The sequence below is a fragment of the Phacochoerus africanus genome, chromosome 16 (assembly GCF_016906955.1).
Source record: "Phacochoerus africanus isolate WHEZ1 chromosome 16, ROS_Pafr_v1, whole genome shotgun sequence".
Taxonomy (NCBI): Eukaryota; Metazoa; Chordata; class Mammalia; order Artiodactyla; family Suidae; genus Phacochoerus; species Phacochoerus africanus.
Window position 1 is genome coordinate 33,707,771 of NC_062559.1, and position 23,159 is coordinate 33,730,929.

A 23,159-nucleotide genomic window follows, 5' to 3' on the forward strand; every position below is an offset into this window, starting at 1 on the left:
AAAAAAAAAAAAATCCTCTTTAGCGTGTTTATCCAAATCCAGGACCACTCTGTTATATCTAGCTATTTCTCTCTTAAATGTTGTTTAATTTAGAACAGTCCTTCTTTCATAAAACTTGAAGAGACAAAGCCAGGCATCCTATGGGAAGTGCCGCCTTCTAGATTTGTCTGGTTGCTTCCCCGTAACGCTCAGCACGTTGCTGTCCCTCGTAGTTCCTGTGAAGTAGAAGTTGAATCTCTAGGTGTAATAGCGTCAGGTTTCCACCGCTTTGGTGAGAAAGCAGTACAGATGATGATGTGTTTCTCTGCATTGCCCTGCAGTTGAGTGCTGACCTCCCCGTCCCCCCACGTGCAGCTGTATTCGTCCCCTTGCCCATTGGGGGTCACTGGTATGTTGCTGCATTGGCATCATTTGAATGTTGATTTCCTCATCAGCACTTCTCCTGCTGGTTTTAGCACTAAGTGACAATCCTTGACTCAAGGAAGGATTACATTAGGGATAGGAAACAATATTTTTAAAGTTCATAATTCCTTTTACATTTGTTGGCTGGGGCATTTTCTGTACAGTAGACATTTCCCAACATAGGGGGGCTATTCAATTACCCTGCGATGCAGAGTCCTCTAATTGCCAGTTTTCAAAGTAAGGAGTTAATATCTGTCTCAGATGAAATGCTGGAAGAATTTAAACACTTTTTTAAAATGCCACAGCCACTGCAGTGTGATTTGAGCACTTTCAATGTATCAGGCACTATGTTTAAAAGCCTTATGTAATGTAATTCTTATGACAGCACAGTGAGCTTTTAGAGATAGAAAACAGAAATCCCAAGAGGTTAAATACCCTGATGCAGTTACTCATGTGGGAAGTAATGGAGATAAGGTTCAAACCCACAAGGATCTGAGTCCAAAATCCATGTGTAATTCCTTGTAGACATTTGCATTACATTTTACTTAAAAGCCAAATTCTATTTGTAATGATATTTGGAATATTTCCCAGTTCATAAATGCTAGAAATGGATATTACGATTAATAATTCTCATGAGGTCTCTCCTCCACCTCCCCCCCTTTTTAAACTATTTTTTTTATAGTGTGAAGAAAACACAAATCTTCAGGATACTACCCGCTACCTCAAACTTCCCTTTTCCAAGGGCATTCTCCTGGGGAGTAATAATCAAGCTATGAAGGCCACAAAGGAGTCTTTTTGGATAACATCTTTTCTCTGTTCCACAAAACTCACACAAAATGGTAACGTATGATACTGTTTTTTATTTTCAAGCCTTTGTATTTAAGTACTCATGAATTTTGGTAGGCATATTCAATAAACATCAATGTTATATTTAAGAATTTTGCACTAGAAAAATCATTGATCCTTCTGTTTGTGATTTCCAATAAAATGGAAACAGTTGTGACCCAGTGATCAATTAAATGCATGTAGTTTTAAGGGCTACAGAGTTATCCCACTCTTGGAACCTAGATACACAACGCTTCAAATAAACCATCAAAACCCAGCTGCTTTTAAAAAAAAAAAAAAAAAAGGCAAAGATTCCCACCACTTTAATCTCTCTTGTTTTATAGCTCCATAAACAGTGCTAATTGCAGGCTTTAGAATAAATGCTGTTTTTTGTTTAATTAGATGGATATTGCTTTTCTATTCTAGCATTACTTTTTTACGTCAGTGATTGTTTAGCAAGCTATGATTAATAAAGCAAGTTCTTCTCCTTGGCAAATTGTCATGAAAACATTGTCTGTAATGAAGGAAGTAAATTAAACATTTTTGAGTTCTCCATGGTGCCATGCCAGGCTTCTAGAAAGCAGCGTGAATGCCACATTAAGAAAGTCACACTCATTATGTTGAAGAGAATCACTTCATACATAATAAGGTACAGTTCTTCCTTGACTTAGGATTGAGTTACATCCTGATAAGCCCATGGTAACTTGGATACGGTAAGTCGAATGTACATTTTATTGTCCCTAACCTACAAAACATCACAGCTTAGCCTAGCCTACATTGAACATGTTCAGAATACTTATATTAGCTGGCAGTTGGGCGAAATCGTATGACTCAGAGCCTATTTTATAATGAAGTATGAAATATTTCCTTTAATTGGTTGAACACTGTACCAAAAGTGAAAAGCAAAATGGTCCTATGGGTACAGAATGGTTGTAAGTGTGTGGATTGTTTACTTCGTGATCACGTGACTGGGAGCCTTGCCTCACTGCCACTGCCTGGCCTGTTGCTAGCCCAGGAAAAGATCAACACTCAAAATCCAAAGTGTGGTTTCTAAATGATTTCATGCCACCTTCACACCAAAGTAAAAAAACCCTAAGTCGAACCATCAGAATTCAGGGTTCTGTGTTATGAGTCAGAAAATGCTCCCATGCTTAAGCTTTTGTGTTATTAGTTCTTTCTTCTGTGTCATAGGCCAAGAAATGTATTTCTTTTCTTAGAACCTGGAATGAGAAAAGATGCAGATTGGGGCATTATAATAACGATCACTTTTAAGATACCACTCAGTTTCTCATGCAATGCTACTGTTACATTTTTTAGGACATCGGCAAATGACAGTTGATTCTTATGAATTTATATTGGATTTTGTTCCTCCTCTTCCAAAAGTATTGTTGGAGAAATATTTTTAAAAAATCAACTACGTAATTGATTTTAAGTAAATTTGATTGAAGGTGGCTATTGCCAAGTTATGTCATTATATCAGATTTTATCAGTATATAGTGGTTAAATAAAAGCTTCACTGAGAGAACTCTGTAATGATTATAAAGCATTTACCAAACCTCAGGCATTTTTTTATGGGACCAGTCTAACCCTTGGAGATTGTTAAGATAATAAAATCTGCATGTTATTGACTCCCTTAGGTGGAATTTTTATTCATCTCATGGAGATTGGTTATGTGTCTCTTAGCCTAGGTTGACATTTAACTGATTGCCTCCAATAGAATATCTTCAGCTTTTTATTAGTTATCTATTGCTTCTCTAATAATTACTATAAAATTTATTGGCATAAAACAACAATAATTTATTATCTTACAATTCTAGAGGTCAAAAATCTGAGATCAGTGGTTAAGTCATAATGTCAGCAGGGCTATATTCCTTCTGGAATCTCTCGGGAAGAATCCTTTTACTCACTTTTTCTAGCTTCTAGGGACTACCTGCATTCCCTGGCTGCTGCCCTCTTTCTCCATCTTCAAAGCCAGCAGCATAGCATCTTTAAATTTCTCTGACCATCTTCCAACTTTGAAGAAGTCCTGTAATGAGAGTGGGGCCACTGAATCATTCAGGACAGTACCTCTTTTTAAAAGGTCTTTAAAATTTATGGTTAATAGATGCAAACTATTGCCTTTGGAATGCATAAGGAGTGAGATCCTGCTGTATAGCACTGGGAACTATATCTAGTCACTTATGATGGAGCATGATGGAGGATAATGTGAGAAAAAGAATGTGTGTGTGTATGTGTGATTGGGTCACCTTGCTGTACAGTAGAGAATTGACAACACTGTAAACCACCTATAATAGAAAAAATAAAAATCATTTAAAATAAAAGATCTTTAATTTAAGCACATCTGTAAAATGTCTTTTGCCATATAAGGTAAAATTACTCACAGGTTCCGGAGATTAGAATACGGACATCTTTGGGGGCCATTATTCTTCCAATGACGCAAAGTAACAATAGGTTCTCTGCCATTAAAATATTTGGCCCTGTATCCTAATTTGTTCTAGTTCTAGGGCTTAGGATATTAGACAGAATTGTGAACTTAAGATAGAACCAAATCCCGACAATTAGAAGCTACTACTTTGTAAAAGCAGAGAACATTTGCAGATGAATATGGGTAAATAACCTATTCATGAAATCGTTGTGTTGAAATCTCACTGTATGGAAGGAAAATTATTTTCGGAGACTGATAAGTGCTTAATTATCATTTTGACTTTGCTTAACCTTGTCAATGTAAGACGGCTCAAAATGAGCCAGGAAATGAATAGTGTGTTTCAAAGAGATGGGAAGGAGGAAGGAAGTTAGTTGATCTTTCTGAAATTTACATGCCAGACACACATCTCTGTGTAGAAGTAATCCAGTTCCAAATTGGAATTAAATTGCTTTGTATTCATTTTATGAGACTTGGAAAATACACAAATCCCATGTCCATTACAGTTCGTAAGTGATGTAGTCTCTAAGAGCAGTTTCCTAGAGCAGATCTGCATTTGAGAGTCCCTAAGGTGTGTCTGCCTGCACACTTTCTCTGTGTTCCACTGTCATTCATCGATAGCCTGCCCAGGTCAGAGCGCTCTGCTGGACATCTGTGATTGCCAGATCAGGTAGCTGTTTTAAGCTTTTAAAAATAGAGATCAGGGAAGAAATTACTTTACTTGTTTGTTGGCTTCCTTCAGCTGTTCAACACTACTTCAAAGAAAAAAAAAAAGAAAAAAAAATTTAAGAAAAAAATAAAAACAGTCCTTAAATCCAGTCTAACATTTGTGCAGATACTGACTTCCCCACATCTTTTTCTCCCTCAACTAATGGGTGGTTTATTCAATTTCTTCCTGAAATTGTCATTAAAGAAGAAAAAAAAAAAAAAGGATGAGGGATCATGTCATCTGCCTATTTTATAGCATTTGGTAGATTAGGCATACAGTGTTCACTTAAATGCCTATTGAATGGAATGTATAAAGTTCATGTTTTCAGTAGTAGGTCCTAGCTCCTAATTTGCCACTAATGTATCTTCTCATGGCTAACATAGAGACCTAAGAGAGAATAATTTTGACTGAATTCTGAATACGTATGTGATTAATTCTGTCCGGACAGACACACTACTTTGCTCTCCTTTTGGCTCTGTTGGGAGCAGCCTAGAGAGTCACCAGACTTCTCTCAGGAAAGATGAACAGCCCCATCCTGATCTGATGGTCTGGACCACTGTCATCTGTTGTCTGGCTCTGCTGACAGTCCTGTGCCTGGTCCCCCGCTGCTGCCTCTGCTGGTGCCACTCTAAAGCCAGTGGAGCTGCCTCCTTCCACTGCACACTCTCCACCCCCCACGTTGGGCAGTGTCCTGGATGCCCTTGCAAACGGCCTCCCTTTAAAGCGCAGGGAAAGAGAGAGAGGGGCTGGAGTAAGCGCTGGACTGGAGGTGGCGTGGGGGTGGGGAGTGCATGGCAGGGGGAGCGATAGCCGGGGTGCTGCCAGGGAAGGAAGGCATCCTGACGTTAGATGCAGGAAGCAGGGGGGAGGCAGCAAACAGACCTGGAGAATAATGGAGGCCGCCTCTGCCACTGAGGGTCTCACCCCAGAGAGAATTTAATCTAAATATAACCAATCACTTTTTAAAAGGTTTCAGTCATACCTCCAGGATGTCTGAGTGAGACAGGAATATTAAACATTTGCAGGATTTTCTGTTAGGAAAATAATCATAAATCTCTTTCAATGTCGTTATTTTAAAATTCGCTCATTTTTTCTAATTCTAAATCCTTCTCTTCCCCCTCCTACCCCTATAGGTTATAGCTAAGCATTCCTATTTCGTACAAAATGTCTTACCTTTAAGTCTTTTGTGAAGTTTTTCTCTTGAATCTGGCTTTGGTGGAGGGTGCTTCTGTTTCCTTTGGAGATTCTTAGGCTTTTTTTCTCATCTTTATTTACCGCATCATATTTGCTTTCTCATCATAATTACTTTCTTGATTTCTTGAGTTGTCATTGGGTTTGGTTTGGTTTTGGTTTTGGTTTTTTTAATTTTTTGGTTTTTGTTTCCATGTTGGCCTTTCTGTCTCTCAGCAGGTCCCATTCAGGTTTCTCCTGAAACAAGTGCTTTGAAGTAGAACATTCCTCCCAGTGTCCCTCTTGGCCATTCTAGTCGCTCAGCCACATAAGCACCGGGAGACCAGCCCTGCCAGGTTCCCCGGCCCTGGGCACATCCCGCTTGCATGAGCCTTGTCTGTTCTTACTGCTGTCGTTGGCCTCCACAAGCCCCCGCCTCCCTGCTCCCTTTGGGGACAAGCGAAGGCAGACACCATGTTCGAGCTTCTGCCCAGGGAAGGCGAGGGAAGGATTTGCTTCCTCGCCAGGTGAAGAGGTTCTCAAGGGCCCGCATGTTGCCAGTTCAGGGAGAGGAGGAAATTGAAGAGCTGGCCCTGCGCTTGCCCAGAGTCTAGGATGGATGATGGCCATGGAGTCAAGGACCTAGCCCTCCAGGCCAGATGGACTGACAATTGGTTGGACTTGCCGTCACTGCGCAAGGACCTTCTAGTCATGCTGGGCTTGGGTCACATCATCAAGGAGACCTTCATTGCCAGGTGGAATTGGTTGCTAGGCAGAGCGCTGGGGGCTAGGGGCACAAAGAGGAGTGAAGGACATTCTCAGCCCTCAAGAATCTCCCTTTTATTTATTTATTTTTTTTCTTTTCTCTTTTTAGGGTCGCACCCTTGGCATATGTAAGTTCCAGGCTTGGGGTTGAATCAGAGCTGTAGCTGCCGGCCTCCACCACAGCCACAGCAACACCAGATCTGAGCTTCGTCTGTGACCTACACCACAGCTCACGGCAACACCGGATCCTTACCCCACTGAGCGAGGCCAGGGATGGAACCCGCAGCCTCATGGATACTAGTGAGGTTCATTTTTGCTGAGATACAACGGGAACTCCAAGAATCTGCCATTTTAATGGGAGGAGGCAGAAAATCATTCAGCCGGTGTACACTGAATTCCTGCTGCAAGCCTGCTCTGCTTATTCTGGGTGCCAGGATGATGATAGGGCCAAGTGTGGCATGATTTTAGTCTCTTGGAGTTTACAGTCCAGTGGGAGCAAAAACAGCTAAGGGATAAGTAGGCGTTTGTAATTCAAGGGCATTGGGAAGGGAGGAATAATTGGAATACACTGTAATAAATATTGTCTTAGAGGGCTAGTCAGAGGAGCCTGTAACTTGGCTCCTTGGGTGACAGGAGGCAGCATATTTAAGTATTGACTGTTTACCAGAAATACCCTTTCATGTGAGAGACTATTATCTATTAAGGCAATTAATCTTCCTTTTCTCTTTGCAAAGGTGATATGCTTGATCTTTTGAAATGGAGAACCCACCCAGACAAGATCACAGGCTGTCTCTCTAAATTGAAAGAAATCGATGGCTCAGAGATAGTAAAGGTATATGCTATTTTGTTCTCCCTCGCTTAGAAATTCCTACAATAAAGAATATTTAGAGAGGAAGGATAGAGGATGTTTTACTTATGCATTTACTTCTTTAACAGTTTCTACAAGATACACTGGATACCTTGTTTGGAATTTTAGATGAAAATTCCCAAAAATATGGGTCAAAAGTGTTTGATTCTTTGGTGAGTTTAAATTCACTTTAATTGTATCTTCATTTTAACTCTCAGTCTTTAGTCTGTTTCTGTCTCTCTTTTTTTTTTTTTTTTAGGGCTGCACCCTCAGCATATGGAGGTTCCCAGGTGAGGGAACAGCCACAACAATGCTGGATCAAAGCCATGTCTGTGACCAACACTACAGCTCATGGCAACGTCAGATCCTTAACCCATTGAGCGAGCCCAGGGATTGAACCCTCATCCTCATGGATACTAACCCTCGGGTTCTTAACCCACTGAGCCACATCAGCAAGTCCTGTCTCTTAGCCTTAACTCTTATAAGGCTGTTTTTAGAAATGTGCACTTAATAACATGAGTTCACTTAAAAAGAACCCCCTCTCCCTGCTGAAAAAAAAAAAAAAAAAATCTTGGTTTGCATTCAGTTTTATAAAGCTCCATTTTGATTTTTTTTTTTTAAGGTTCACATAATAAATCTGCTGCAAGATAGCAAATTTCATCATTTTAAACCTGTAATGGACACTTATATTGAGAGTCATTTTGCTGGGGCACTTGCATACAGGTAAGGCCCTTTATCTTGTAATTGGTTTAAAAGTAGTTTCTTTTGAGCCTTTTAAAGCAGAACCCGGTATATAGGAAAATTTAAACGGGAGTGTAGAAAGAAATGAAGCACAACCACTGAAGTGTCTCTTGAGACAGTATCTTCCTTTCTCACATTTTTTTTTTAATGGCTAAAACTTATTTTGGTTAAAGGGGGGAAAAAAGGACTTTCTGAATTCTGTTCCTGAAACCTAAAATATAAAGTGTTTTCTTCTTGTCTCTATTTCACTTGATAGTCTTTGGTCTAAAAGGTCTGGTTATTTCACTCCAGTTGTCAAGAACCCCATTTAATCACTATACTCCTTGATGATTCTATCTGTCTTTAAGAAAAAAATATGATGGGAAAACAGCTTTTGCCGTCATACCATTTTAAAATCATTTGTTCATTCATCTGACTGTATTTACCGAGTACCCGCTGCCTGCCAGGCACTATGCTTTGTGCTGATCCTATAAAGACCTGGTCCCTAGCTGCAAGCAACTGAGGCATTGGACTCTCCCAGTTACCAGCTGCCATTTTAACTGCTGGTCCTGTCCTATCAGCTGAGATTATGCGAACAAGGCTGAAAGGGAATGAATCATGACAGACCTTAGCTGGTACCATCCTCTGTGCAACCTAGTCCATAGTTGCCAGAAGGCCACAGTGTCCCTCTTTCTATCCTGTGCTTAGCTTCTTCCTGGTTTGGGGGCCCTGCTTACATACAGCCCTGAAATGTACCCCAAAGTTCTGTCCCCCCACTCCAGTGTTGTCATTGCTATCCTGCCAGCTTTTTTACCTTGTACTTTAAGCACCTATGAGCATATACATGCACAGTTATCTGTTCCCAGAGGTGGGTTACAAGAGCACAGAATCAGGGGGTTTGCCCCCCCCCCCATCTATGTGCTGTGTAAAGATAGTAGGTAACCAGAGAAGCATTCGATCCCATTCTTTTGGGCATTCCCTACCCTGGCATGGTAAGACTTATGCCTCTGACGTTTGAATGCATGGAGTTATTTTTGCAAGTCTTAACCCTTCCCCACCAACGTGAGTTTTTCAGAGGATAAAATGTAACAGCAGAGATAGTTCTGCAATATTGGCCTGACTTTGCCCCTTCGTCAGTTGGGCCCTGATGTGAGGGGGCATTGGAAGCTAGAGAGCAGGGGTATAATTTCTAAAACTTCAGGTTGCCCCGGAAGGTAGGCTCATCAGTCCTAATATGACAAGTAAGGCCTGTGGAATCTTCTTGGTCTGTGGGTGGATGGCTAGAAACGCATGACAGATCGGCTTCAAAGTAGCTCTCCCAGCAGCATCTACCTGCACACACATCCATGGACTCCCCCCAAAGAGAAAAGGGGAGCATTTTTTAAAAGTGCGCTGTTTCCTAGAAACCAGGAACTGACCAGTGTTAAAAGTCACATGAGCACAAACTTGAGCATGGGATGAGTTGGGGATTAAACAAGGAACCTTGTTTTTTCTGGAATTTACTAAGGCACCCTTTGATAAATTGTTCTCCCCACAGGTCAGAGAACTGGCTTGATAAATCCGTGGGGGTGTGATTTGAAGGGGGGATGTGTTACTGCCATTGATTTGAAGTGGGGACGTGTTACCACCAGCCCTCCCCACAACCCCTTTTGCCTCCCGCTGGATATTTCATCCAACTGTTTACGGAGTCGCTGGGGAGGGAATCCCAATTAGCACTTGTCCGAGGGTGACCATGACCGTGGCACTTCAGGCACTCCCTGGGCCAGAGTCCTGTCCACTGATGTTTGTGTTCCCCCATTGGAAACACTGCCAGGAACCGCAGGGCCGATGGAGTGTGTCTGGATTGAGAGGAATCTCACTGCAAGTGTCCTTTCTCTCTTCAGCCTCACCAAAGGGGTAGTGGTGTTGATATGCAGACTTGGTGAAATTATGATGTTATAGCACTTTGGCAGAGAAATGTGAGAACTGATGGGAAAAGAAGCCTCCCCGTGACAAAAATTAGCATTTGATTTGTTGGCATTTAATTGAGAGCGAGATGACGTCTACCTTCTGCACATTTCTCCCTGTATTTTAGAGATCTCATCAAAGTGCTCAAGTGGTATGTGGACAGGATCACAGAAGCTGAGAGACAGGAGCACATCCAGGAGGTGTTGAAGGTAAGGCCCCGCTGTTGACAGCAGATCACAGTCCAGCGGTGCTGTTGCCTGGTGATGCCTCAACTAGTTTTCTCTGTGCGGACTGTGAGTGGTGAAGGTATATTACTGACATTCCAATTCAGGGATCTCAATCAGTTTATGGCTGCTCCAGAGCTGATGAAATTTGAAAGGGACTTTGCCAGGCTCGCCCCCTAGGGCCTGCTCGGCATTGAATCCTTACCCCTCTGGGTTCCAGATACTTGAACTCTAGGATGGGCAGGAGGAAGGGTTCAGAAGAAGAGAAGAATACAGATGGATGGTTAAGCTTAGACGTTCCTGGCTCTTGCTTCTACCATCCTGACAGAAACCACCTGAGGACCATTTGTCTGAAATTTTAAGAGGAAATAGGATGGCACAGCAGGGATCCCCAGGAGGAAACCGGAGGTTTTATTGGGTTTCATGGTTTAACACTGCCCATATCTCTGGGCCCTGTGTGTTTAGTATATATGGAGATGCTTATACCTTATTTGCAAATATATTCATATAGAATGCAGATTTTTTTTTTTCTTCTTATGGCTGCACCTGTGACATATGAAAGTTCTCGGGCTGGGGACTGAATCTGAGCCACAGCTGCTGTCTGACCCATTGCTGCAGCAAGGACAGATCCTTCAGCCCACTGCACCGGACCAGGGATCAAACCCGCACCTCTGCAGCAACATAAACCACCACAGTTGGATTCCCACCTGGGAACTCCTAGACTACAAATTCTTTTTTTTTTTTTTTCTTTTTAAGGGCACACATGTGGCATGTGGAAGTTACCAGGCTCATCGAATTGGAGCTGCAGCTGCCAGCCTGCACCACCGCAGTGCCAGATCCAAGCCACATCTGTGACCTACACCCCAACTTGCAGCAGCGCAGGATCTTAACCCACTGAGCAAGGCCAGGGATCGAACCCATATCCTCACGGACACTGTGTCGGGTCTTAACCCCCTGAGGCACAACAGAAACTCCCTAGAGTACAGATTCTTAAAGGGATTGTCCGGTAACAGCCCTGGCAGTCTTTTGATTCGTATAATTGAATACACCCCATTTGAAGTTAGTAGATAAAAATGCACAGGTATACATTTCTAAAAAACAAGCGTTTTACTCATTATAAATTTATCATTTTGGTCTAACAGAAGGTAAAATGCAAGTGGCAAGAGTACCTACCAGCTAAGCAAAATGATCTTTGAAAAACAGACTATCTCTGCATTAATTAAATTAAAAATCATCTGAGGATCAAAAAACAGTTAATGTTCATACCTCTTGAGAATTACATAGAATTTTAAAAATTCTATGTTTCCTCTCATTAGGCATCAGAGAAAAATGACTCTTTCCCTACAAGTAAATATTCTTCAAAAATCTCACAGGGGAGTTCCCGTCATGGCTCAGTGGTTAACGAATCTGACTAGGAACCATGAGGCTGCGGGTTCAATCCCTGGCCTTGCTCAGTGGGTTAAGGATCCAGTGTTGCCTTGAGCTGTGGTGTAGGTTGCAGATGTGGCTCGGATCCCATGCCGCTGTGGTTCTGGCGTAGGCCGGTGGCTGCAGCTCCGATTGGACCCCTAGCCTGGGAATCTCCATATGCCTTTGTGAGAAAAGGCCAAAAAAAAAAAAAAAAACACCTCACAGGGAATTCATTATTTACATCACCAGTTTTAAAGTCTAATGGACTGTGTTTTTGTGCCATGTCAGTGTTAAATAAACACCTTTGGTTTCCTTCGAAACTAACATTTTAAAAATTTTGTTTTAAGGCCCAAGAATACATTTTTAAGTACATAGTTCAGTCTCGGAGGCTGTTTTCCCTCGCCACCGGCGGACAGAATGAGGAGGAATTTCGCTGCTGCATTCAAGAGCTTCTCATGTCAGTCCGTTTTTTTCTGTCGCAAGAGAGCAAAGGGTCTGGAGCATTATCTCAATCACAGGTAATTTTTTTTTTTTCATCTCTGCTGAATAGAAGCAAAATGAGTCCAATTTATTTATTTTTACACAGCAGCATAAGTGAATATTCTCTGCATCAGTCATCTGTAGCTCCAGGTTATACATTGTGGCTTAACCGACCTTGAATAGACTTTTAAAAAGTCTGAGACGTTGCGTTGCTCTTCCTCAGACTGAATGGAGAGCCTCTTGGTTTACATTGGTCTCCATTCCAGTTTCCAGAACACGTGCTAATGATTAGAGACACCCTGTCACCATCAGCCCTGGGGAAGGAAGGAGGGGAACGAGTTTCACGAGAGCCAGTTGGCCGCGGTTGTCTTCCCCCAAGCCTTGTGCTGCCTTTCAGTCTGTCGACTTGAGACTCATTATATTGGACTTGGCTAAACTGCATGTTGTTTTGTCTTCTTTAACTTGACCCTAATTGTCCTGGGACTGAGTTTATATGTCCAGTGCTGAGTGGTTGCTGCCAAATTCTATTACCAGGAGTAGCTCGTCATGTTTTGTTTAAGAGCAGCATCTATCCACTTTCCAAGTAGTGTGGCCTTGAACATGATCCAAGAGATAAAGCTGAATATCTTTCTCTACACTTTGTTAATCCTTCTTGTATATGTTTAATTCTAAAAACTTGGTTACAAGCCTGTCAGATGGAGAAGCAGCCTCTTTACTGCCATCCCCCGGAGACTGGAGACTTACTGAGAATTGGGATATTAAAATGGGAGATTAGGAGACAAAACTAGATCCCTAAGAGTATCATTTTAATTGGGTGTCATTTGACATTAGGAAGGCATTACATATAATGGCAAAACAGTAGAAAGGTACCAACCCTCCAAAAATAGCATCATGCTTCTCTGACTTTTCAGGGGGCTATTCTTGTTATTTTTTTCATCCCTGCAAAAGTGGACTGATCTTCCATCTGGGCAAGGATACAGGCTTTTTTAAATGTCATTTTGACCTCATTTATCAGCAGTACCATTACTATACTTTAGGAAACTTGCCAGAGACCTCAGTGTCGAATTGCCCACTATCCATCCCCTCTATATTGATATTTGAAAAGGCAAGTCTAGGAGTTCCTGTTGTGGCTCGGTGGAAACGAACCCAACTAGTATCCATGAGGATGATGGTTCAATCCCTAACCTTGATCAATGGGTTAAGGAGCCAGTGTTGCCATTAGCTGTAGTGTATGTCACAGATGCGGCTCACATCCCACATTGCTGTGGCTGTGGTGTAGGCCAGCAGCTGCAGCTCCGATTTGACCCCTAGCCCAGGAACTTCCATATGCCACAGGTTCAGCCCTAAAAAAGAAAAAAAAAAGAAAAGGCAGATCCAACACACTAAGCAAATGTTCCTTCAGAATTTCACTACTTTACAAAAGCTGTTGAAAATTTGTGTTTTCGTTTTGAGTTTTTCTCTAAAAAAAATAAAAATTAAAAAAAAAAAAACTTTTATCAGCTACAGGGACAAAACTTACCTAATTCTTCTCTGAAAAATATTCTCTTACTCTTGAGAGTAACCTTAAGTCATAGTTTCTCCATGAGATACCTTCCTAAGCACTCGAGACGTTTTTTCTTCTTTAAAGTTAGAGAAATATTCTTTTACCTTTGTTATGTTTCCACCAAATCCTATCAGTCACCCTGAGATGCTTTGGGCCACAAAATGCAGAGCAGCCTCCTGTTCTGTGTATCATACTGCCCTCCACTGCTCTTGATGCTCTTAGTTCTGCAGCTCCATCAAGATAGTGAAACAACTGTAGCTCCTTCAAAGAATTGGACTTTGGAGTTCCCGTCATGGCTCAGTGGACAATAATCTGACTAGCATCCATGAGGACACAGGTTCAATCTCTGGCCTTGCTCAGTGGGTTAAGGATCCAGCGTTGCCATGAGCTGTGGTATGTGTCATAGACACAGCTTGGGTCTGGTGTTGCTGTGGCTGAGGTGTAGGCCGGTGGCTACAGCTCTGATTTGACCTCTAGCCTGGGAACCTCCATATGCCATGGGTGCGGCCCTAAAAAGACCAAAAAAAAAAAAGAAAGAAAGAATCAGACTTTGTCTTTTTTTGGCCCTTAGCTTTTTATCAAGAGATAATAAGATAATATATAAAATGTGTACATAAAGTTTCTAAGTATCTTCATAAATTCTACTGAAGTCCTTCTGTATTATTTTGTTCATTATCCCATGTTTGTTAAATTCTGATGTGGTACTTTTATTTGGGTTGATGCTAAGGGAAATTTTATATAAAATGAGGAGGTGCTTAGTTTTCTTCACTAAGCAATGAGGACATTGTCCCTCCGTATCTTGGGAGGGGGAGAATGCTACACACGTCTGTCTCCCCATTCCAAGTCCCCCTTCTGACCCCATGCCTTCATAGCTCTCTTCCAAGAAGGAAGGTGTCACCATTCTGTTCCACGGTGTTAGTTTTCTATTGCTGCAGAACAAATGACCATAATGGCTTTGGATGACACCCATTTCTTAGCTCAGGTTCTGTAGGTCAGAAGGCTTGGTTGAATTTTTGACATAGGCCAAAATTAAGGCGTTGGCATTGATGGCTTATTTGGAGGCATCGATGGCTCACTTTCTGGGTCTTTTGGCAGATAGCAGTTTCCTTGTGAGTGAGAGTCCCATCTCCTAGCTGATGGCTATCAGCCGAGGCAGGAGGTGGCAGGGGTGGGGAATAGGGTGGTCTCCTAGAAGCCACTGTCATTCCTTGGTGTGTGGCCTCTCCATCCTCAAAGCCAGCCATGGTATGTCAGTCTCTTCAGGTCTCTATGCCTTCTCCCACGAGGATCCAGAGAAAACTTGTGATTTAAGGGCTGTATATTAGGTCAGGCCCATCTAGATAAACTCCATAGTTTAAGATCAGCTGATTAGGAATCATTACATGTGCAAAATCCCTTTTGCTGCATAGCATAATACAATTATGGGAACCACATTGGGGGACCAAGTTCATGGGGATCTCTTAAGACGTTGCCATATCCACTGGTCTTGCCTTTTGCCTTAAAGCCAAAAACCCACTTTCCTTGATCCATTTTGCACATATTCCAGATGGTCTACAGCTCAGGGCAAATTCCTTCTCCTAGAGGCAGAATAGCCAGCCCAGCAATCCTTCAGGTTGAATCAATGGATCTGCTATATAGATCTGGCCATCTTGGTCCTAGTAGAGGTTAGTCCTCCTGGCCTAAAGCCAGTTCTTTGGGAGTCTTGCCCTGGGCAGGACTGAAGGCTAACTCAGTTGTATGCAGTGGATCTTGTTTTCCCAATCCATGGACAGTTCCCTACCATGGAAACCCCAAGCAAAGAAGAGGAGTGGCAGAAGGAGTTGAGGCCCAAGACTCTGCCTCTAATTCCTATTAATTATCCTTCTCTGTTTGTCTTGGCTACCAGGAAGGTCAAAACAAAATTGTTTTTATTGTTATTTGCAGTAAAAATTTTTATCTTAGATGCATATACAACTTTTTGTCTGCCCTCATCACAAGGTCTGTGTTCCTTTATCCTTTTTAATAAATGTGTCTTCCATTGTAGGCCCATTCAGATACTTTTTGAAGCAAAGAGGTATAAATAGGTAATGATTCCTGAAGAAAATCAACTTAGGTGACTTTATAGTGAACAGAGAGCTAGGTTCATTTTATTTTATTTTTTTTTAAACGTCATCTGTATGACTCAGCTCTTTGCAGAGTGAAATGAAGTTCTATAAATATAGTCTTTACCAGGAAGTATTGGGTTATTAATTTTAAGTGCATTCAAGTAAATCTATAATTTCTAAGAGTCAAAGGAAGAGCATAGCTCTTGACCCCAGCACCTTAAGTATTCTAATGGTTCTGACATCAAAAATAGATTTTGGCTCTTTTAGATATTTTTGTTGCTGCTGTATAGATAAACACCAAACTCCATGAATTTGAATCGTTTGAATCATCAGCGCATGTAGACTTGACCTACTTTCTGCTGGTGTCAGATTTCATTGGTAAGCCAGCCTGCCCTTGAATCTCAGCATATTAGAAACATGTGCCTCCTTTCTTCACCAGGTGGTTGAGGCTGATCGACTTTTCCTTCCATTGCCCTCCTTTTGTGCAATTTTAAAAGGCTGAGTTTGTTTTGCTGTACCGTCCTAGCCCAATTTTTAAAGTATGTCCCTCAGGATTTGACGCTAGCATCTTTTTTTTTCCCCCTTAGAAAATAATAATTGGGTTTCTTTATGTAAAGAATATTCTTAGTACAGACCATTCTGGGTTTACAGTAGATCTTGAAGCAACCTAAGGGATTGTTCTAATGATCTTGTCATTTGAGAGGTGATGAAACTGAAACCTAAGGGTTTAGACTGATTTGTCCAAGGTCACAGAGTTGATTAGAAGCCAGGCTAGTCCTACACATAATTTAGGTCTTCTCGGGCCTTCTGATGTCCTGTGTTTCTTTTCTTTAATCATGAATTGTGTGCTTTAGGGAATACATGTGTTTGGTTTCTTAAAGGTAAATGAGATTTAAATGAGCACTTCAGAAAGCTTCTCCCAAAAAGAATGTAACATAACTAATTACAGTTCAGGTCTTGGTTGAGCATTCTTTCCATTTGATCATGCTGTCTTCCACTGATTCTTTGATGGTTTTGCCCATCATTCTGCTAATGTCAGTTGTTTTCCAGAACTGCCCAGTTTTCACTGTGTTACGCCTTTGCATGTTTTGAAAAATTGCTCTATCCTGGCACACCTTTTTTTTTCCCCCCTATAATTTGCCTTTTCAGCCTTTTTAAAGTTTTAGGTACCAGAAGCATTTTACATTCATTTTCCTACCATTCAAAAATATTTGTCACAGTCTTAAACTCACTGACATTTTATAGCTGATTTCTCAGGGCTTATCTGGGAGTTGATTTAAGTTTCATCTTTTTAAGGCTGTGTTTCTGAGCTCCTTCCCAGCCGTGTACTCAGAGCTGCTGAAGCTCTTTGACGTCCGAGAAGTGGCCAACTTGGTACAGGACACCCTGGGCAGTCTGCCCACAATCGTGCACGTGGACGACGCCCTGCAGGCTGTCAAACTTCAGTGCATTGGCAAAACCGTGGAAAGCCAGCTCTATACCAACCCAGGTAAGGCGGTGGGTCTCTTGAATGAAACAATGTCCCTAGAAAGCCATTTTTTACATCTTCCAGCCATAGGTCAGCAGAAGCAATTTTAAAAAAGGAAACTAGAAACTGCGTTCTCAAAGGCATTATTTATTTGGATCGTTAGAATGCATGTATTAAATAGCCAGATAAAAAAATATGACTATTAAAAATGTATTTCTAGAAAGAATGAAACCTCTAATGACTAAATTGATTCTAATCATAACAGGTTGTAGCATAGGGCATGCTTTTTTCCTTGTTAAGAGAGGGAGGGGAGTCCTGACTCTGGAGTTCCCTGGTGGTCTAGTGGTTAGGATTCAGCACTTTCACCACTTTGGCCATGGTTCAGTCCCTGGTCTGATAACTGAGATGCCACATCAAGCTGCTGCACACCACAACCAAAAAAAATAGAGAGAGAGAGAGAATAGGCCCTCCTGTGTATACTTGCTTCCCTCATAGAAATTTTCTCTATTGGAGTTCCTGTTGTGGCACAGCAGAAACAAATCCAACTAGTAACCATGAGGTTGCAGATTTGATCCCTGGCCTCGCTCAGTGGCTTAAGGATCTGGCATTGCCATGAGTTGTAGTGTAGTTCGCAGACATGGCTCAGATCCAGCATTGCTGTGGCTGCGGTGTAGGCTGGCAGCTGTAGCTCTGATTGGATCTCTAGCCTGGGAACCTCCATATGCCGCAGGTGCGGCCCTAAAAAGCAAAAAAAAAAGAAGTTTTCTCTATCAATATTTCGTTCCTATTTTCTATGTCTTTATTCTATAGAGATGAAAAATACTTTTTTTAACCCTTTCGAAATTTGTTCGTCTTTTTAGTCTTTATATGACGACATTATGTTGAATGTCGTTCTGTAGAGTGCTTATTTTTGACAAATATTACAATTTTATATTAATCCATGCTACTAGATATAGCTTTAGAGTTTTCTTTGCCTGTTACATAGTATTCCACTGGATGAAATATTCATGGTTAATTTATGTTTCTCCTCTTGATAGACTGTTAATATGTTTCTTCTTCTTTTTTTTTTTTCTGAAATAAACCGCACTTCAGACATTGTGAAATAAAGTTCATCCTTCTGATTTTTTCCACATAAAAACACATCCTGGTGATTTCTTAGAGTAGTTTTCAAACTCTACCCCTAGGAGCCCTAGAGAGTCTTCTGTAGTGATTAAAGCTGCCTCTGGGGTTAGGCGCAGGGGGTATGAAGTGGAGAGCATAAGGGTTCAGACCAGGTACCAGGTACCAATTGGCTAGACTACTAATTCTGTTTTTACCAACCTAAGAAGGGTTTGTTCCCCTCTCAGAAAAATCAGTAATTTCTACCATAGTTCCCACTCACTGACAAGATAATTCTTTATTAGGTTCAAGTCTGAGCAGCATGAATAATGAAAACTGTTTTCAAATATGAGGAAATTATTTGGGGAGACCCTTCATTATATATATATGCCCCTGGGAGATGTGTTCTGTCTGTGGACTCAGTCCCTTGTTGATCACTGATGTTCATTCAGTAGGTGGTAGAGACATGAGGACCTAGGAAATATGAAAAAAAGTGGCTACAATCCAGGAGAAAAGAGAGTGGGTTTCTGTGGGAGGTGGTGAGATTATTTATTGGGGACAGGGTGGAAGAGACCCAGGAAAACGGGACCTTGGAGGGCCTGAGCTGGTGAGCGGGGGGAGAGGTTCAGAGCCAGTTAGTGATGGTGACACTGGTATGGAGGAGGAAGAGGGGGAGGGGAGGCCCGCCCCCCGTGTTGCCTGGGACACTCCCCAGGGAAGATGATTATGGGGAAGCATAAACTTTGGAGAAGAAAAGCAGCTCCCAATCAGTGGAACAGTTAGAAGCTGCACCGTGTGCAGATTGGTAAGAGGATGAACTTCCGCCGGTGCCCCAGGAAGATGCCATTAGCTTGCCATTCAGTGACTCACCCACTGAGGAATAGACCATCATGTACAAGTGACAGGGCACATCTGGAAGGAGGAAAACAGCAGGTCCTTCCACAACTCAAACTACCCTGCATTTAAATCATGTGGGACCCCACAGTCGTGTTAGAAAAACCTGGAAAGTGTTTCTAATGTCTCTGAAATGCTAAGTCAGAGACTGTGGACTTGGGGAACAGATGGGGCGTATCTGTGTTGTCCCATTCAAAGATGAGCTCTTGTGGGCAAAGACGTGCAGTGCAGATAGTTGGCTTCATAGATCGTGCCAAAGAACTGGGTAGGATACCTTGGCTGGTGGTTAAGAGGAAAGCATGATCCCTACAAGGGCCATGGCACACCTCACAAAAGTAAGCAGACTCTTTCTCACTAGAGGAAGAAGAAAAGAGACCATATAAAACTGTAAGGGCTTGGTGTGGATGCAGAGAACATAGAGAAATTCCAGTAGTCATCCACTGAGGTGTGCGCGCGCGCGTGCACACACACACACACACACACACACTTCTTACAATAAGGAATGGATTTTTTTTTTTTTTTTTTAATGGCCAGACCCACGGCATATGGAAGTTCCCTGACCAGGAATTGAATCTGAGCTGCAGCAATGCCAGATCCTTAACCCACTGCACCAGGATGGTGATCGAACCCATGCCTCTGCCTCAACCCAAGCCTCTGCAGTGGGATTCTTAACCCACTGCTCCACAGCTGGAACTCCAAGGAAAGTTTTTTTAATGGGAGTTTATAATTTGATTGCCATACTTTTGTCATATTTCCCCAGGAGTAACTGTAACTAATGATGGAAAATGGGTCAAAAAAAATTACCAAGGAACCATGAACAACAACAAAAAAAAATGAATAGCATCACAAAAATACAGTGATATCAGACTTACATTTTAGACTTCGTTTTGGTGTATTAGTTTCCTACTGATGCTGTAACAGCTACTGCAAACTGAGTGGATTAATGCAACACAAATTTCTTACATTATATTTCTGTAGAGCAGAAGTCCCCAAATGCTTCTTACTGGGCTAGAATCAGGGTGTTGGCAGAGCAGCATTCTTCTGTCTAGGGGATAATTTTTTTTTCTTGCCATTTATATCTTCTAGAGGCCACTTGCATTCCTTGGTTTCAGCCCCTCCTTTGTCTTTAAAACCTGCTGGGTAGTATCTTCACATCCCTCTCTGTGTCTAGCTGCTTTCACTTGTAAGGACCCCTTTGTTTACACTGGGCTCACCTGGATGATCCTGGATAATCTCTCCATCTCAGCATCCTTAATTTAATCTCCTCTGCCAAGTCCCTTTAATCTAGCATCTTCTTTTCACAAAGCATATTCATAGGTTCTGTGAATTTACAGGTCTTTGAGGAGGATGACTATTTTTGCCTACGACATATGGGTGAAACAGATTCAAAGACAGTGTGATAACATAGCTCCTTGAAGGTCAAAATCCCTCAGAAATCTATGAAATTTGGTATTTATTGGAAGTAAAATACATGGCACACAGAAGAGCTGTATTTATGTGAGTACATGCATCTTGGCCAGGTGGAAATTACAAATGACAATTTCCTGATTAAAAGTATAAAGCTGAACAGGGCAAAAAAAGGAGTGATAAGTACACTACAGGGTATCAACTGGGTATGTATTCAGCTGAAGACAAAGTGCTTAATTCTTGACTGCCTTCATGACAGTTCCATTTCTCAGAACACTGAGTATGGCAAAGATAACTGCTTCTCTAAGCTGAATTCTGTTCAGCAGAAATGAACTGGTTAGTGATGGAGAAGTGAGAAGAATCTGAGGAAGTGACCTCATTTTCTGGAGGTTCATGTTAGCCAAAAAGGAGGACAGAGAACATGTGGCCCACACTTTAAGAAAATAAATCTCAAGACATTCTGGAGAAAACGATCTTAGATGTTACAAGCCCCTTAGGAGGGATAGAAAATTCTAAACATTGTCTTTGTGCTGGAATCCTGTATTGCCCAGTGTTGCACAGAGAAGCAGACCCAGTAGTGTGTGTGTGTGTGTGTGTGTGTGCGCGCGCGTGCGCATTTATGTGTGTAAAGAGATTTATTATGAGGAATTGTCTCATGTTATGAAGGCTGAGAAGTCCCAGTGTCTGTAATTGGTAAGTTGGAGACTCAGGAAAACTGGTGACAGAGATGCAATCTGAGTCCTAAGGCTTGCAGACTAGGAGAGCTGATTGTATAAATTGAGACTAAATCTGAAAGCAGGAAAGGACCAACATCTCAGCTGAAAGACAGGCAGAGAGGGAGCTCTCTCTTCCTCCACCTTTTGTTCTGCTCAGGGCTTCAACAGATTAGATGAGACCCACCCACATTGGGAAGGACAGTCTGCTTTACTTAGTCTAGCAAATCATGGAATTCTCATCATCCAGAAACAGTCACACAGACACACCCAGGATAATGTTTAACCAAATATCTGGGCTTCTGTGGCACAGTCAAGTTGACATATAAAATTAACCATCACATGGAGTTCCTCTTGTGACTCAATGGGTTAAGAACCCAACTAGTATCCATGAGGATGCAGGTTCGATCCCTGGCCTCGCTCAGTGGGTTAAGGATCTGGCATTACCTCAGGCTGTGGCGTGGGTCACAGATGCGGCTCAGATCTAGCTTTACTGTGGCTCTGGCATAGGCTGGCAGCTGCAGCTTTGATTCAACCCCTAGCCTGGGAACTTCCATATACTGCAGGTGTGGCCCTAAAAAGCAAAAAAAAAAAAAAAAAAAAAAAATTAGCCTTTGCAAAGCCCAAGGAGAGATAAAGTAGAGTGGGCAGGCAAAGGAAGCAGCATGGCTGCAAAATACTTGCAGTTGAGCTTAGATTAGAAATTAATGCATACAGAAGACAGAACGAGTGCTACATACTAAGGCCAGCACAGCAGAACGCAGTGAAAAAAGTCACAGGGAGGTTCAAGCCACATTGAGTTAAAGGCTACTGTGCAGCCTCAAGGCTGGAGCCTTTCCACAGCCAGGCAGGACTGAATCAACCCTTGTGGTTGCAGCCCCCTCCCCCCCATGATCAGAGTCTAGAGCGTCTGGCTAGGCCTGAAGGACTTTCCTAAGATTTGGGATCTCCGTATATTGATATTCAGTGTCTAAATCATCTGGAGTCCAGGCAGACTTATGTAACGTATAAAAAGTTGAGCAATTCACTTTTCCCTTTCACCACCCAATTCTTTTCTTGCTGTTTTTTGAAGGCTGGAAAAGGGTCTAAGGTGTTGGAGAAGACAGCCTTGGCAATGGCAAAATGAGTAGACTTGAAGTACAGAGGTTGTGGTATAGGGAGGTAGAAGCATGGAGAGTGGGATCAGAGGGTAGTTTGGGCAATGGTAGCGAGAGGCTGGACTCTGGGGGACTGTGGTTTTTGCATCAGCTTTGCCCTGGGCCCCCATTGCTTGGCACTTGACTGGTTCAGCAGAGGTCTGCTGAACTATTGCAGAGCTATTTGCTTATTAAGAAAAAGTCATATATGTTTCTAACTTTGGGATAATTGAGCAAGTTTATCAGGCAAAACTCCATGCAGAAAATAGAAGTGAGAATAAATGCCCTGAGTGTGTAGTGATGAGGAACATGCTGATGCTACTTTCTTTTGCCTACAAACTGAAAGAGCAGCTATTTTAGGGTGGGGATTTCTTAAGAAACTAGCCGGAAGTCATTTTTTTCCCATCCCCATTTTAGGTCATAATATAAAGGAGGGGTGTGTGATGGTTTATCCATTTGACAACTTTAAGAATAAAATCTTGGAGTTCCTGTTGGGGCTCCGCAGAAACTAATCTCACTAGTATCCATGAGGATGCGGGTGCGGGTTTGATCCCTGGCCTCGTTTAGTCGTCGGGGATCTGGCATTGTGGATCCCAAGCTGTCGTAGCTGTGGTGTGGGACCGCAGCTATAGCTCCGATTCGACCCCTGGCCTGGGAACATATGCAGCCCTCAAAAAAAAAAAAAAGAAAGAGAATAAAATCTTAACTACAGTTGATGGGTGCCTAGTAGCTTTTATTTCTTAGAGCTACGGTTAAAGCATACTTGAGTGTTGACTTTTCTTGCACTGCCAGTGATTACATTTTTTTCACATTGGAAAATGCCATTTGTTGCAAACATTTCTGCTAACCAGAGCTTGCAAAGTAGTAGGTGGACCTTATAAAGATGAGCAAAGTT

At 42.1% G+C, this 23,159-nt stretch overlaps 1 protein-coding gene across 2 annotated transcripts in view; it reads left to right on the forward strand.

Annotated features, from left to right (window-relative positions):
* The window catches only part of DOCK4 (dedicator of cytokinesis 4), a 469,573-nt gene that overhangs the window by 305,817 nt on the left and 140,597 nt on the right, over positions 1 to 23,159 (forward strand). For both annotated transcript variants that reach the window (XM_047763518.1, XM_047763519.1), the window contains exons 17-23: positions 1,085 to 1,241; positions 7,028 to 7,125; positions 7,230 to 7,313; positions 7,763 to 7,863; positions 9,935 to 10,016; positions 11,789 to 11,959; positions 16,845 to 17,037. In XM_047763518.1, coding sequence (XP_047619474.1) covers positions 1,085 to 1,241; positions 7,028 to 7,125; positions 7,230 to 7,313; positions 7,763 to 7,863; positions 9,935 to 10,016; positions 11,789 to 11,959; positions 16,845 to 17,037 — 886 coding nt within the window. The remainder of the gene's footprint in view (positions 1 to 1,084; positions 1,242 to 7,027; positions 7,126 to 7,229; positions 7,314 to 7,762; positions 7,864 to 9,934; positions 10,017 to 11,788; positions 11,960 to 16,844; positions 17,038 to 23,159) is intronic.